Source organism: Phaseolus vulgaris, chromosome 1 (genome assembly GCF_051622355.1).
Source record: "Phaseolus vulgaris cultivar YP4 chromosome 1, ASM5162235v1, whole genome shotgun sequence".
Taxonomy (NCBI): Eukaryota; Viridiplantae; Streptophyta; class Magnoliopsida; order Fabales; family Fabaceae; genus Phaseolus; species Phaseolus vulgaris.
In genome coordinates this window covers 7,816,036-7,830,796 of record NC_143498.1, presented here as the reverse complement: position 1 = coordinate 7,830,796, position 14,761 = coordinate 7,816,036, and the positions used below count along the sequence as shown (strand labels likewise).

The 14,761-nt window shown below is 26.0% G+C and overlaps 1 protein-coding gene across 1 annotated transcript; it reads right to left on the bottom strand.

The window, feature by feature from the left end:
- Positions 1 to 11,356: 11,356 nt before the first annotated feature.
- Positions 11,357 to 14,761, bottom strand: LOC137813394 (Plastid-lipid associated protein PAP / fibrillin family protein). The gene is made up of 4 exons (XM_068615601.2): positions 14,359 to 14,761; positions 13,141 to 13,264; positions 12,720 to 12,899; positions 11,357 to 11,726 (listed from the first exon to the last, which is right to left on the bottom strand). Exons 1-4 carry the CDS (start codon positions 14,566 to 14,568, stop codon positions 11,539 to 11,541), a joined length of 702 nt encoding a protein of 233 aa, XP_068471702.1. The 5' UTR covers positions 14,569 to 14,761; the 3' UTR covers positions 11,357 to 11,538.

Below are 14,761 nucleotides of genomic sequence, written 5' to 3'. Positions count from 1 at the left end.
TTAATAGAATTCTGTTAAGAGATTTTAAACTGTTTTAAATGATTCTAACAGCTTTTGGTTTTTAATTTAACTGTTTTGACCATTTGATTGGAGTATAAAAATGTGGTTTTACGCTCCTATGCATTAACTAAGAAAGAGAGATTAATCAAAAACAGTTTTCAAGATTTCAAAAGCTTTGGATCATCTCAAGTGTGTGAAATAGGATTGCGTTTTGTATTTCTGAACTTTAAGCTTTGATTTACCCATGTGTATTTTGTTCCTCTTCTTCCTTGAACATTATATTTCTATGTGTTCTGGTGTGATGCAGTTTCAGAAGGTGTTTCTGGAAACTGTGTGGTTTTCCAAAAGTGGTGTTTGTTCTTGAGGGGCTCAAGATCATCACTTTTGGTATGTGTTTTGTAATCTAGGTTTGATTACATATTGAGTTTCCATTGGTTAGTTGAGGACTGGATGTAGCTCTTGGTTAAGAGTGAACCAGTATAAACATTTTGTGTGAATTTCTCTTTCCCTACACTTATTAAACTGTTTTAACATTGTTTTTCAAATTTGTTGGTATAAACAACCGATTGTTTTGTGAAACCAATAGGTTCATTTTCTGGAATCAAACTTAAAATGGTTTTCTTTTGGTTGAACAAAATTTTCAATTGATTGATTCTTCATAGATTTTCACTCTACCTTCAATCTTTGCGAAAATATTTCATAAACAATTCACCCCCGTCTTGTTTAAGGCCTCTAATTCTAACAATAGTCACTCCTGACTAACTTGTTTGAGTATTATTTTAGAATGTTACTTCTACATAACCTATTAAATATTATTTAAAACTTAGTCACTTTTGGCTAAAATTGAGTACTTTTTAACAACAAGTCATTCTTGGCTGATAGAAAAGAAACTATTTAGAATGAAGTCAAAAGATCACATGAATGATCACTAGAAAGGGATCTTTTGATGTTTATAAGGTAGAACATTCTTTTCTAGTTAGTTAGATGAACACAACAATATTCTTAAAATGCAATTTTAGGGCACAAAAAGATTTTGACAAAAATTTAGCACTTTTTCAATTCAAAACTTTTCTCTTTTTCTTCGTGAATGATAACTTTATATAGGTAATAAAGAAAAGAGTCGTTTGAGAAACTTCAAACTTAGTTGAACATTTTCCTTGTATCTGTTGAGGCATTGAATTCTCTTCACTTCTTCAAACAACATCTTGATTGCAAGTTGAACTTATTAGGTCTTGATTAGAGTGTCATTACTTGAAACTATGTAAAGCACTAATTTGTATTGAGTAGAAAGTCCTTTTCAATGTTAACAAAACAAGCACTACAGAGTTGGTGAAGCAAAACAACTTTAGCTTGTTTTCTAAGAGATAACAAGAGATCGTTGAGACAAAAACTTTATGCAAATACACTTAATCAATCTTAAGAAATGAACATTCTTTGCAACATAGAATAAACATATAGATATTTGTGAGATACGATCTTAGCTTAAAACTATGTGTTTATCAAACATAAGAACAAGATTGTACCCATGTTATATCTTCTGACAGGCGAAACACTTACATCTTTACATGATCTCTTGTAGAGCAAACAAAAACATTATAAAGACTAAATATAACCATATTTTATACTTTTTTGTTTTCAACACTTAATCAAAGTTAATACTAAAGAGTGACAATGAGACAAGTGCGACAAGGATTACCAATTATAAGACACTCAATTGTCTGGAAAAAAAAATCCTCTAAAGAACATAAGCATCAATGCCTATATTTTTCAAGAAAAAAATTAATAACTTCACTCATCTTATATTAGGACCTTTTCAACTTATATGAAAAATCATGTTAACCATAAGTGAGAAAAATATGTAAGCACGTCACTTAATTGGAAAGGTAAACATAACTTAAGAAAAGTATTAATGGGAAAGTAACTTATCATTAGAATATAAATATAGACTAATTATGCCAATGATCAATTAGGTACCATTTATATTTTTAAGGATGCAAATGTTACTTCATTCAATATATAATGAAATAATTCAGTCAAATATGGTAGCTTTAATAATAATAATAATAATAATAATAATAATAGTATTATTTTGAGGAATTTGACTTTTTTTATCGTATAATACGACCTTTGTTGACTAAAAGTTCATTCCACATAGAGTATCATACACGTTCATTTTTTTTAATATATTTAACCTGTTTTAATTTTTTTTTCTGATAAAAAAAATATTCCAGCTCTATGAAAGAAGTTCCAATTTTACTACGTATAATCCATATGACTAGCTAAATTAAAAATCATATATTATTTTGTTCTAAAATTGAAATTGAAAAGTTTAAAACAAAATTAATCAAAGGATAAATTGGATATTTTACTACGTATTATTCAAAGTTATTGACTAATAGTTTGATATCATATTCCTTATATACCATTGACTGGATAACTAAGTCAATAACAACCTAACACGCAAATTGGAATCCTTTTTGATAATCTGAAAATTCAACAATTTGAAACAAAATAGGATGTTGAAATATAGTTTCATTATATTTTTAATAATACATGTTTATAATTAGCTAAATGTAAATTTTCTTTTAATTTGGTTATGTACATATTCAAATTTTGAGTAAATAAGCTTATCTATAAAATGCAAATTTTATGTCGTTTTAATTGAATGAAAGGATGTAAAACGTAATGAATGACAACACATGATTTGTATGAAACGTATCAAATGTGAAGTCACAAGTCAATGATGATTTTGTGAACCATGGATGAAAGTATGTATTAAGCAAATAATTATGTTGTAACATAGATCCCTAGCTCTAGTGATAGTATAAGTCATGGAGATATATCACGTGGTGAGAAGTTAAAGGGGAGTTTATTACACATATGAAACGCCATGAGTTTTGGATTTTCAAATGGCTTAAACTTACCCTCACACATATAGTCGAGGTTTGCATACTTGAGATACTAAAATTAGGGATGAAAAAAAGAGTGGGGCGGACTCACTAATCTAGCCCGTTTACTCGTTTAGGCCCGCCCTGCTTAACACACAGCTCACGCGGGCCAACAACGGGACGGGTTTGCCTACTTGCCCGCATAAATAAAAAAATAATTATTTTATTTTTTCTGCAAAAAATAAATAAAAAAATCATACCCCACTCACTCATTATTGCAATGTGACCTTTATTTTATTTTATTTAGAAAATGAGTTTAATATACTAAAAAATGTAATGTTTTATTTTAATCATATGGAAGAGTTAATATTAAAAGTTACAATGGATCTAGTTTGAAGTAAAGTCTTGTATTTAGAATTTGTTAATAAAAAAATAATATAAAGAAGATATTTCAATAAGATACTCTTTAAAAAATTAGTCATCTCCATTAAAATATTTTGTAGCAAAACTTTGATAAGATAGTCCGATACATTTACATATAGAGGTAAAATAGATGCAAAACAAAACTTTAATTATTTTTAATCAATTCTTTTAACAACCTTCATACTTGAATTCATATCTTTATCTTAATTGAATGAATTGAAACATGGATAAAATTTTAATTTTTTAGCCGAAGAAATAGGTTTTTTTTATAATTAATGAAATTTTAATTTTTTAAAAAAATATTTTCCTTATGCGGAGCGGGCCAGTGAAATAAGTCTGCATTCATTGCGCAGGCCAAACACGAGGCGGACCAGCCCACATTGTCATCCCTAATTAAAATGGGTCAAGTGTCAGTCTTCGGTAGAAAATGTTTAATATAAATTTTTTAGAAGACTTCAATAAATATTCATTGGTAAATATCTTTGATATGTGGATTCATACGTGATACATATATGTGTGCACATTGCATGTCTGACAAAAAGAAATATGAACTAAGTTGAAAAAAAAATGATGAACTAAGTTTAATTGTGAATTTCATTGTTAAGAGATATAAATATAGAATTGTGATGTCTTAATGATTTATTTTTTTGTAGCTTATCTTCATATTTGTTGTTTGTGTATGGAGTTGTTATAAATGTAACGAGTACATAATTTGTGTTTAAAAGAGATTAAAAGCTTGATATTTTTTTCTTCTAACAATTATGTGTAAGAATATATTATGCTACTATTAAGATTTATTTTGAATATCTTACCTTTTGCACTGACTCAGTGTTAAGTCTTAGATTATTCATGAATTCTTTTAAGATGTTACATGAAATGCCTTTCATATCAATATTGTATTGATAATTAATTTCAAATAATAGTTTAAATAACATTTGATTTTTTATACCAAAACATTCAAGCTTATAATATATAACTATCATTATCTTTTTTTAATATTTTAGAGGTTTTTTTATAAAAAAATTATGTAAATAAATCATTGAAAAATTGATTTTTCAAGACATATAAAAGGAAAATTAATGAAGATGTGTTAAAAACCACACTCATATTGTATCGTACAACCAATTTGAATAATTATTTATTTTCTTTTACTGTGATTACGAGTCTCTTTACGGTCATTACTTATTTATATTTTCACTTTTTCAATTAATTCCAATTGAATGTTTAACTCTAATAAGTGGCAATAAAATCATAAAATAACATATTTAAATTCCTTAACCCCAAAAGAAAAAGAAGGTTTATTGACCATGATGGGGTTATTTTTTTTGTTTTTACTAAAATGGTGTCCGTTTAAAAAAAATTATAAATTTAGGCAAATCGTGCTTAATTGGGACGACTTCATATGCAGAAGTCATACCAATTAGGCACGACTTCTGCCATGTCATACTAAAGTCGTGCCAACTTGGCACGACTTCTGCCCCGTCATACTGAAGTCGTGTCCTGTTATACAAAAGTCGTGCCAACTTGGCACGACTTCTGCCACGACATAATTTTTTTTATTTTTTTTTAATTTTATTGTTTATATATTGGGTAGTAAGTTATGTAATTTTAAAAATTAATTTTATATATAATTTGTTAAGAGTGTTAGTTTTAAAGAACAAAAAAATTGGATAATTGTGTATGGATTATGTTAAAGAACAAATATTTTTACAGATTCTTAAAATATTAAATATTAAATAAAATTATACACATTTTTTTATTATCATATATAAAATTATATATAATAATGATTGATAGGAATTAAGTAATACGAACAAATATTTTTACAGATTCTTAAAACATTAACCATATATAAAATTATATATAATAATGATTGATAGAAATTAAGTAATACGAAAAAATATTTTTATAGATTCTTAAAATATTAAATATTAAATAAAATTAGACACATTTTTTTATTATCATATATAAAATTATATATAATAATGATTGATAGAAATTAAGTAATAAAAAAAATATTTTTATAGATTCTTAAAATATTAAATATTAAATAAAATTAGACACATTTTTTTATTATCATATATAAAATTATATATAATAATGATTGATAAAAATTAAGTAATACGAAAAAATCTCTTTACAGATTCTTAAAATATTAAATATTAAATAAAATTAGACACATTTTTTTATTATCATATATAAAATTATATATAATAATGATTGATAGAAATTAAGTAATACGAAAAAATATGTTTATAGATTCTTAAAACATTAATCATATATAATAATGATCGATAGAAATTAAGTAATACGAAAAAATATTTTTACAGATTCTTAAAACATTAAATATTAAATAAAATTAGACACACCTATTTTTATTACCATATAAAATTATATATAATAATGATTGATAGAAATTAACTAATACGAAAAAATAAATTATATATAATAATGATTGATAGAAATTAAATTATACACTCTGAAGTCTTTTGCCAAACCACCTTGTTGGGAAACGAAGCCGGAGAAAGAAATCTTATCACCAACTACATATGAAATCTACTTGTGGACATTGTTTTGAAGAAATCCATCTTCCAGTTTAATATATAAATATATAGACTTCTACACTGTAGAACCTACTTGTGGGCACTGTTGCTGAGTTCGTAGTCTTCATAATATATACGGTAAGTTCCCAACCAGAAAATTATATTTATTTTCTAGTTTAATTTATGAAAATTGTTATAGAATTTTTTTTTTAATTTTTACAATAATAATCAATTATTATAGAAATCTTGTTTGAAAGCATAATAATATGTGAATAGTATATGACAGGGCAGAACTCGTGCCAAGTTGGCACAACTTCAGTATGACGGGGCAGAAGTCGTGTCAAGTTGGTACGACTTCAGTATGACGGGGCAGAAGTCGTGTCAAGTTGGCACGACTTCAGTATGACATGGCAAAAGTCGTGCCAAGTTGGCACGACTTTAGTATGACATGGCAGAAGTCGTGCCTAATTGGTACGACTTCTGCATATGAAGTCGTCCCAATTAGGCACGACTTGCCTAAATTTATAATTTTTTTTAAACGGACACCATTTTGGTAAAACCAAAAAAAATAACCCCATCATGGTCAATAAACCGAAAAAGAATGAGCCATATTCTTTACACTCAATGAACATAGGGTGAGGTCTTTTTTTTTATTACCAAAATTAACCTCTATTAAAATTAATATTTAAAAACAAAACTTTGGTACTCAAACATTTAATAAACACTAAAAAAAAATCATTGAATAAAAATCAATTTTAGAAACAAAATATAATAGTTGTTATAGTGACTAAATTAAAGACTATTTTAGAGACTAAAATAATTTTTTATTTCTAAATTAATTTCTATTATTATTAAATAGTTTCTAAATTTGTAACTAATTAGCTACTAAGGTTTTAACTATCAATTATTTAGATTATAAATTTAATAGCAAAAACTTTGGTAACTAATTAGATACCAATTTAGAAACTATTTAACAATAATAGAAACTAATTTAGAAATCAAAAATTTTTTTAGTATCTAAAATAGTTTCTAATTTAGTCACTATATCAAATAATTATTTTTTGTCTCTAAAATTTATTTTTATAACAAAATATGTGAAATCTATATAAAAAAAAATTATTCTATTATTTTAAATTAACAAAGTTCACATGTTAATTTTCACAATAGCACATATGAACATATAAGTACTATATTAAGATGATTATATGTGAATATGATTACTTTAATAATAATAATGTTATTTAATAACAATAATGTTATTGTGATGATCAAACTTTTATATTTATTAAATGTTGGTATATATATAAAGAAACATTGGAAAAAAAATTGAAGTTGCCAATTATAATACGAACTAATTTTGAGATGTGCAAAAAACTTATTTAATCCTTTACAATATCTCCTAAGAAAAATACACTAATACTTCAATTTTCTTTAAACAAATCTAACCAAACCTCACTTTGTTATAAAATTCATTTTTCATGCATTATATATGTCTTTCTTTAAGTTATAAAACATTACACTTGCACCTTAATAATTGTAATAGTAAAAAAGAATAGAAAATGTAAATATAATTTAAGAAATTTTCATAAATCTCATTCAAATTTACTTTATTTTCTTATCAAGTTTGTTGAGTTTGACAACTAAAAATGATTTCAAGGGAAAATAAAATAAATAAATAAATAAAATGCTAGCTTTTTGTATAAACATTGCATATAGCTCACATTTTAACTAGCAAAACATTAATGATAAGACCTTTGTAGAGAGATATTTTGAAAGAAAAAAAAAACATTTATTAAGTAGGTGAAGAGCAACAATGATTGGAAACTTTTCAATGAATTGCATTAATATGTATGTCCAACATGTTGGAAAAAAAGTTGGTTTGGAAATTGAAATTTTGGAAGCAAGTTGTTTTCTCCATCAAAGGGATGTGGATGTAGTTAGCTAGGAACATATATCAAGTTACATATAAATATGTCATTTTATTTTTATAATATCAAAGTTATTCATTAACAAATACAAAAAAATTTATTAAATAATAATTAATTTAAAAGATAAAAAAATAATTGGTTATTGTATTAACTAAGTTATATACTAATTTTATAAACTAAAAAATTATTAATATTTGAAATAGTTTTTATTAGTAATAAAAATTTATAAACTAGTTTTTAAATTGATATTTACTAAAAAAAATCATGAAATAGAAACCAATTTTTAGAGACAAAAAATAATTAGTTAGTAGTGACTAAATTAGAAACTATTTTAGAAACTAAAAATATTTTGATTTTTAAATTAGTTTCTATTATTGTTAAATGGTTTCTAAATTGGTGTCTAATTAACAACAAAAGTTTTTGCTACCAAATTTAGAATCTAAATAATTAGTAGCAAAAACATTGGTTGCTAATTAGACACCAATTTATAAACCATTTAACAATAATAGAAACCAAAATTTAATTTTTTTAGTCTCTAAAATGGTCTCTAATTTAGTCACTATAACAACTATTTATTTTTTGTCTCTAAAAATTCGTTTCCATTTCATGATTTTCTTGTAGTGCTAATATTAATTTCTAAAATTTTAGTTACTAATTATTTTATATTATAAATTACTCACTAATTTAATTAAATATTAATTTAGAATGTAAAGTAATTAGTAACTAATACTTTATAGATAGTATTATATATCAATTTAAAAATTATTTTAGATATCAATATTTTTTAATTTATAAAATAATATTTAAATTAATTTATATAATGACTATTTATTTTATTTTTAAATTAATTTTTATTTAATAATTTTTTATAGTGAAACTAAAAAATATAATACTTAGTTTGAGTGACAAATAATTTTAAAACATATTAAAGTATTTAGAGTAATAATTATTTTTAATAAATTGAATATTAATGCATATTATAATTATATATCTATTAATTTTTTAAAAACTTCAAATTAAATTCAATTAGCTAATTTATTAACTATCAACTATAAACTCACCCTTTAGTCAAAAGTTTCTAAATATAGTTTTTCAACGTATAACTAAACTAAAGTATCCCAAAGGTTTTTCGCAATGCGAAGGCTATGAAAGAGAATTATTACACACAAATTTCTCTCTAAGTATTTGCAGAAAAGAAAGTAAAAAACTAATTTTTTAATATAAATTAAAATACTAATTTTAAAAATCATACAATTTTTTTTTACAAATTAATTTATGTTTAAACTTTTAATTTGTATTTTTTTTTTTTTGTCTTCCAGAAATGGATGTTAAAAAAGTTTAACAAATAAACCCCGCATTCAATTTTAGCGTTGTGTAAAATTCACTAAAATGCAACTTTATGCTTACATATACGATAGAGTATCAAAATCAATAATTTTATAACAATTAATAATGCAAGTTTTTTATACCGTTTTTATTCTGTTAAACATTATCATTTTTATTATTGATTTTCTGACCAATAAGAAAGTAATCATAACGAGTAATCGTTATTTTGATAGAAATTGTGATAGGAAATTAGAAAGTTATGATAGAACATGTTTTAATATCTAGTTAATATGAGATTTTTAAGATAATATTATAAAACTTAATAAAAGAAATTATTTGTGTTTGTTTTCTATATATAATTTTTTATAGCTTTAATATATATTTTAGTTATATTTTTTATTTTAATGATTAATTCTTTATTATTTTTTTATGGAAAAAAGTGAAGTCATAATTCATAAACTAACCCCCATTTATTCTTAAAATAGATCTCTTTTATTAAGACATTCATTGTATAGATTGGAAAAACATTAACTCTTACATCCCCTACATGGGCTCAGTTAAGAACAAAGTGAATTTCACCTACTATAACATTAAAATAAAATTTTAATAAAAATAAATTAATAAACAAAAAGTGAAGTACAATCATTATTTTTAAAATACAATTTATTTTTCCTTCAAACTCCTTTAGTAAATTTATTAAAATATTGTTTCTAAAATACAAAAAAAAATAAAAAATTAACTAAACTATAATTTTCTTATTCATATTCATAAGTTTATATGATCAGGGTTATATAAGATTATATATGGTTTTTATGTAAACTACTGTATAAAATATTGTAAAAACAAAGATATATACGAAGAGATATTTGAATTATGTATTTGAAATTTAAAAAAAAAAATCAGATAATATATGATAATTTCAATTAAATGAAAACTAATTTCATAATCACGTTATCAAAAAGTTTTCTTTGTGAATGTTTAAGTTTGTAGGTACAATGTTCTTCATGCAACACTAAATACATATATTCTTTTTGCAAATTTTTTATACATGACATGACTTATCATGCCTAGGTCAAGTAACTTCTTTCCAAACTTGAGTAAAGTATATGATCTAATAAGATTGATTATTTTTACTAGATTGACATTTTAAATTTTATGAGTTGAGCAACTTTATACATGTTTTTCAAGATATTTTTTACTTAGATACTTCATTGTGATATCTTATTGTAAAATACGAAGAGATCAACATCTTCTACCAGCATATAATAAACATTTATAAACATTGAATGTATTCAAACCAACCATATATATCTATTATTTATTTAAGTAAAAGCATATCAATCATAGTGATAAGAAGATGCTATATTTGATTAGACAAAACACTTGTGGCTATAAATATTCTATTTTAATTAATGTGTTTATTTTTATTTATTTGAATATGTTATAATAAATCTTCTACATATGTGTACTATTGTAATGTAATTCTAATGTTAAATTCTATTTTGGCAAATAAGTCAAAGTTAGAAATGATTAGAAGCAACTATGCACCATTAATGGTTCACAATAGGTTAAGAAACTCTCTATGTTTGGATACATGAAAAAAACGATTATATTTATTTTTACATCCTTAGTGAATTTAATATCACATTATACCAATTCCTAAAATATTAAAATATATTTTTACCATGATAATGCAAATACAATAACAAGTATAAATGCATTTATTAAACTAAATATAAAATGCCATTATTTAACAATAAATGTATTTTAATTTATCATCAATAATAATTTTTCAAAATTATTCTAACTTAACATCATAATTTTATTTAATATTCTTCTTCTTCTTTAATTATTAATCATTACATGAAGAAGATATGAAGATAGTGTTACTCTTTAGGTTTATGGTTTTTTTTTTGTTCTTTATAAAAATATAATATTTTTTCTGGTTTTGAGACTTATAATTAAGTTATGGTAAGCTAGAATGTTAATATTAAAAATTTAGATTAGATTATGTTATAAATGGTTAAAATTTGAAGCAAATTAATTTTGTTTATGTATATAAAGTTTTTCAAAGTAAATATTTTTTGAAATTCCTAGCTTTTTTAAGAAAATTTTGTACTTTAAAATATTTGTTCATAAAGTCACCTAAAGTGTTCATTTTGCCATTCACATAAACGAATATGATAGATCAATTATAACCAAAAGAATGTTAACCTTCATGAATGAGGAAATGGAAAGATTGAGCCACTGTCCCAGTAACAAAGTTCATTACACTACATTGCACCTCATAAAACACAGTCCATTTTGAGACAAACTCTGCACCCAAAAGAGTGACGTGGTTTTTTCAATCTCCTACTCATATACATTCGTTATCATACAAACTCCTCAGAACTTTCCCTGAATGGATTTTTTTCTTATCGCATTTCGATTTCAAATTCTTTGAAAAACAAACAAGGAACCTCTTGAACCCAATCCTAACCGGATTTTGTCATCTACATAAGTGATTTTGAGTTTAACTTCACTCTGGCCACCATACTGGACCTTCCATGATCCTACTTTTATTTCAGGTGCTTCAAATATAACTTGAATCCATTCACTATCCAGCGCCTTGAGTTTTCCTGTTTCACATTAGCATGCATCATATCAGCACAGAAGTTTAACAATAAATAAATACTTGGATTTGGATCACAGACTAGAGATAGAAAAAAGTAAACAAATATATTAATCTAAGTCATTCAGTAAACCTCCACTTTTATCCTTGGAATGCAATTGTTCGCTTTAATTCCTAATTTTACATAACTTAGTGCCGGAAGACTCCTCGCTATACAAAGGTACCAGGGATGATTATTGTACACAGTTTTATTTATGCATATGCAAAGAAGATATTTCTAGATTCTAATCCTTTAACAATCAGTCACCAAGGCACAATTTAAGAACTGCGTCAGTACTAGTCCATATTTAGTTTAGTTTCTAAAGTTGTAAAATGTTGGGAAACATTATTCACTTTAGTCCTTAATATCAGCGAAAAAAAATGTAATGGAAGAGGACTAGAATGAAGGTTTCAAAATTTGAGGGACTAAAGTGACTAACACAATTTCTGATAGAGTTTGCTACAAATAGTCTGTTTTAATTTAAATAACACCCTGGTTTGCCCGGAGAGACCTAGTCTTTAGAGTTATTGATTTGTTTTTGAATCGTTTTTGTTTTCTCTTTTCTGTTACCACTAGCTTTTATTTCTGCTAAGTGGGCTGGTTTATGGTTGTAGTGCAAATGTGTATTGATTGGCTGTTTAAGCCAAAACTACACTTAATCAAATTGAGTCATTTCAGTCCAGTTTTTTGCGTTTCTGTTCTAAGTTTTATTTCAGATAAAAGTTCTCAACAATTTCAAGTACCAAACTGGAGATTAACTGCCAAGTCATTCTATTATTTTCTTTTTTTCTTTATTATTGATAAAAACAACTTAAAATCATCCAGTCATTATTTAATCCTTTGGTTTAGGGTTTGAAATTTACAAACTTACAAATTTCAGTTTTGCTATCAATATCTTTTCTAGTTATGATATCAGCAAGTGAAAATTTCACTAATCCTTTAAACAGTTAAATGACATACCCTTCAGAGACACCTCTGCATCCAAAAAGCCTAAAACAGAAAGCGTGACCTTGTTTCTCACTATATCAGGAGCTTCGACAACCTGAACCATTTCCTTTGTGTTGAAGAAAAGACGCCCAATTGCACTCCTATAGCCACCTCCAGGTGATGTTGGCCGTGAACAGTACACCACATCCCAATCTGAATAGCAAACACAAGCAAGAACTGAAACTGATTTAAATCTTGTTGAAAAAAATGTGCATATAGAATGATTAGAGCTTACAAGTGAAAACGTAGCCAGAAATTATTTAGAAAAGAAAAAGTCAAAGGCACCCACTAAGCTTTCTTTGCAAAGGTTAATAAGATTTAGCAAAACAAATAAAAAAAAGGCTGTTAAGGACTTTTAACAGAAACTTAGGGTGAGAAGCATAATAGGATTCACCTCCAAATATTAAAGGGCATTTCACTGGCTCACTCACGCAGTACTTCTGCAGTTCCTGAGCCACTTCAGCCACCTCTTTATGTTCTTCATTCTTCAGTAAAACTCCTCCATCTGTTTGCACAACCTGATCAAAATCTCATAACTCTAATTTTAGTGCTGGAAACAAATTCAAAAATATAAATGGAATGAAAGGAAAATGAGTATTGTAATTTGTAATCAATAACCATATCATTGCTAAAAAACGAGCATAACAAACAAAAAGCAAGAGCCTTAATATCTATATATAGCATAAAACATAGATGAGTTTTTCAATAACTTTCTAGTGTTTCTCCTATAGAAATTGGAACTTCATCTCAAAATTCAATACCGACTTTAAATGTAAATTTTATTGTGTGAAATGTAAACTTTAATGGGAAACACTAAGAGTACCTAAAGGGTTATTATATTAAGTATTATCCATTGGAGATGTCACATTGATAAGTCATATGCCAAATAGTGTATACAATACAAGTGTCATATCATGAAGTAGCTTCTGAAGTTGAGTTAGGTGTATGCGGACAAACTTCTCCATAAATATTTTTAGAAGAGAAGAATAAGAGGAAAACCAAAATTACCTTATGTACAGGTTAAAAAAATAAAATTCAGAGAAATTATATGAAAGAGTTTCCCCAAATGAACTTATATGGAGAAACTTAATTCATTTTCTTTCTTATTTTTCTCTCTTATAAGTGTCTATGGAGAAGCTTATCCAAAGGAACTCTTAAGAATCAAACTCAACTTCTTTTAAGATATTATCAAAGACTATCCTAATAGATAGTGTTAGGTCTAACTAGCAATTGTTATCAAGCCCCATATACTGAGTTAAGGTAAATCCAAATTCCAAAATTGCGATAAAATAAAATTTATGTTTGTTAAATTTGGAATAAATTCGTCTCAAACTGAACAAAACATTATTAGATTCTCTCAAATTTTAAAAAATACATTCTTAATTCCTGGAATCACACGGTGTCAACAAAAATGGTGACTCGAATGTAAAGACGTGTGTTGAAATTTGAGAGATTAATTTTATTTTTCTTCAATATGAACAACTAAGCAAGGATTTATTCCAAATTTCACAATAAACATACTAAGCCTAAAATTCTGTTCGCAGATTGTTTTCATCCGACGAAATTAAACTGATCCTGGATAAACCATTCACACAAAAAAAAATGACTCTACCTTGGAGAGAATAGATGCAACGAGATCGTCAGGGCCTGTTCGCAAGTTCGGATTGGAAACGGAAACCGAAGCGGCGATTCTGAAACCGTTGAAACGGCGATTGAGGAGAGGAAACCGGAGCGTAACGGAATTGTTCGTTGGAGCATTGAGTTTGAACGAAGAAGGAAGGAAGAGAGACGTAGCAGAAGCTGAAGCCGCAGCCATGGCCATCCACTGAGCAGAAGGTGACAGTGACGGAAAAAACGTTGAAGCTTGTATGGATGCGTCGCAGGTGCCACGTGTGATGAAAATCGAGGTAGGTCCCACTGGAAGAAGATTATTGGGCTTTGTGGTGCCACGTAAGCAACTCTTCCGCACCTTATCTTGAGGTTTTGATATGAATAGGATATTAATGAATAAAATA

Bases quoted from the DNA above. Each gene is read 5' to 3' on its own strand.
- LOC137813394 (XM_068615601.2), bottom strand. From the start codon at position 14,568: ATGGCCATGGCTGCGGCTTCAGCTTCTGCTACGTCTCTCTTCCTTCCT. The intron at 12,900-13,140 runs GTGAATCCTATT...TTTGCTATTCAG, and splicing joins ATGCCCTTTAATATTTGGAG to ATTGGGATGTGGTGTACTGT. The intron at 11,727-12,719 runs GTATGTCATTTA...AATGTGAAACAG, and splicing joins TGCAGAGGTGTCTCTGAAGG to GAAAACTCAAGGCGCTGGAT.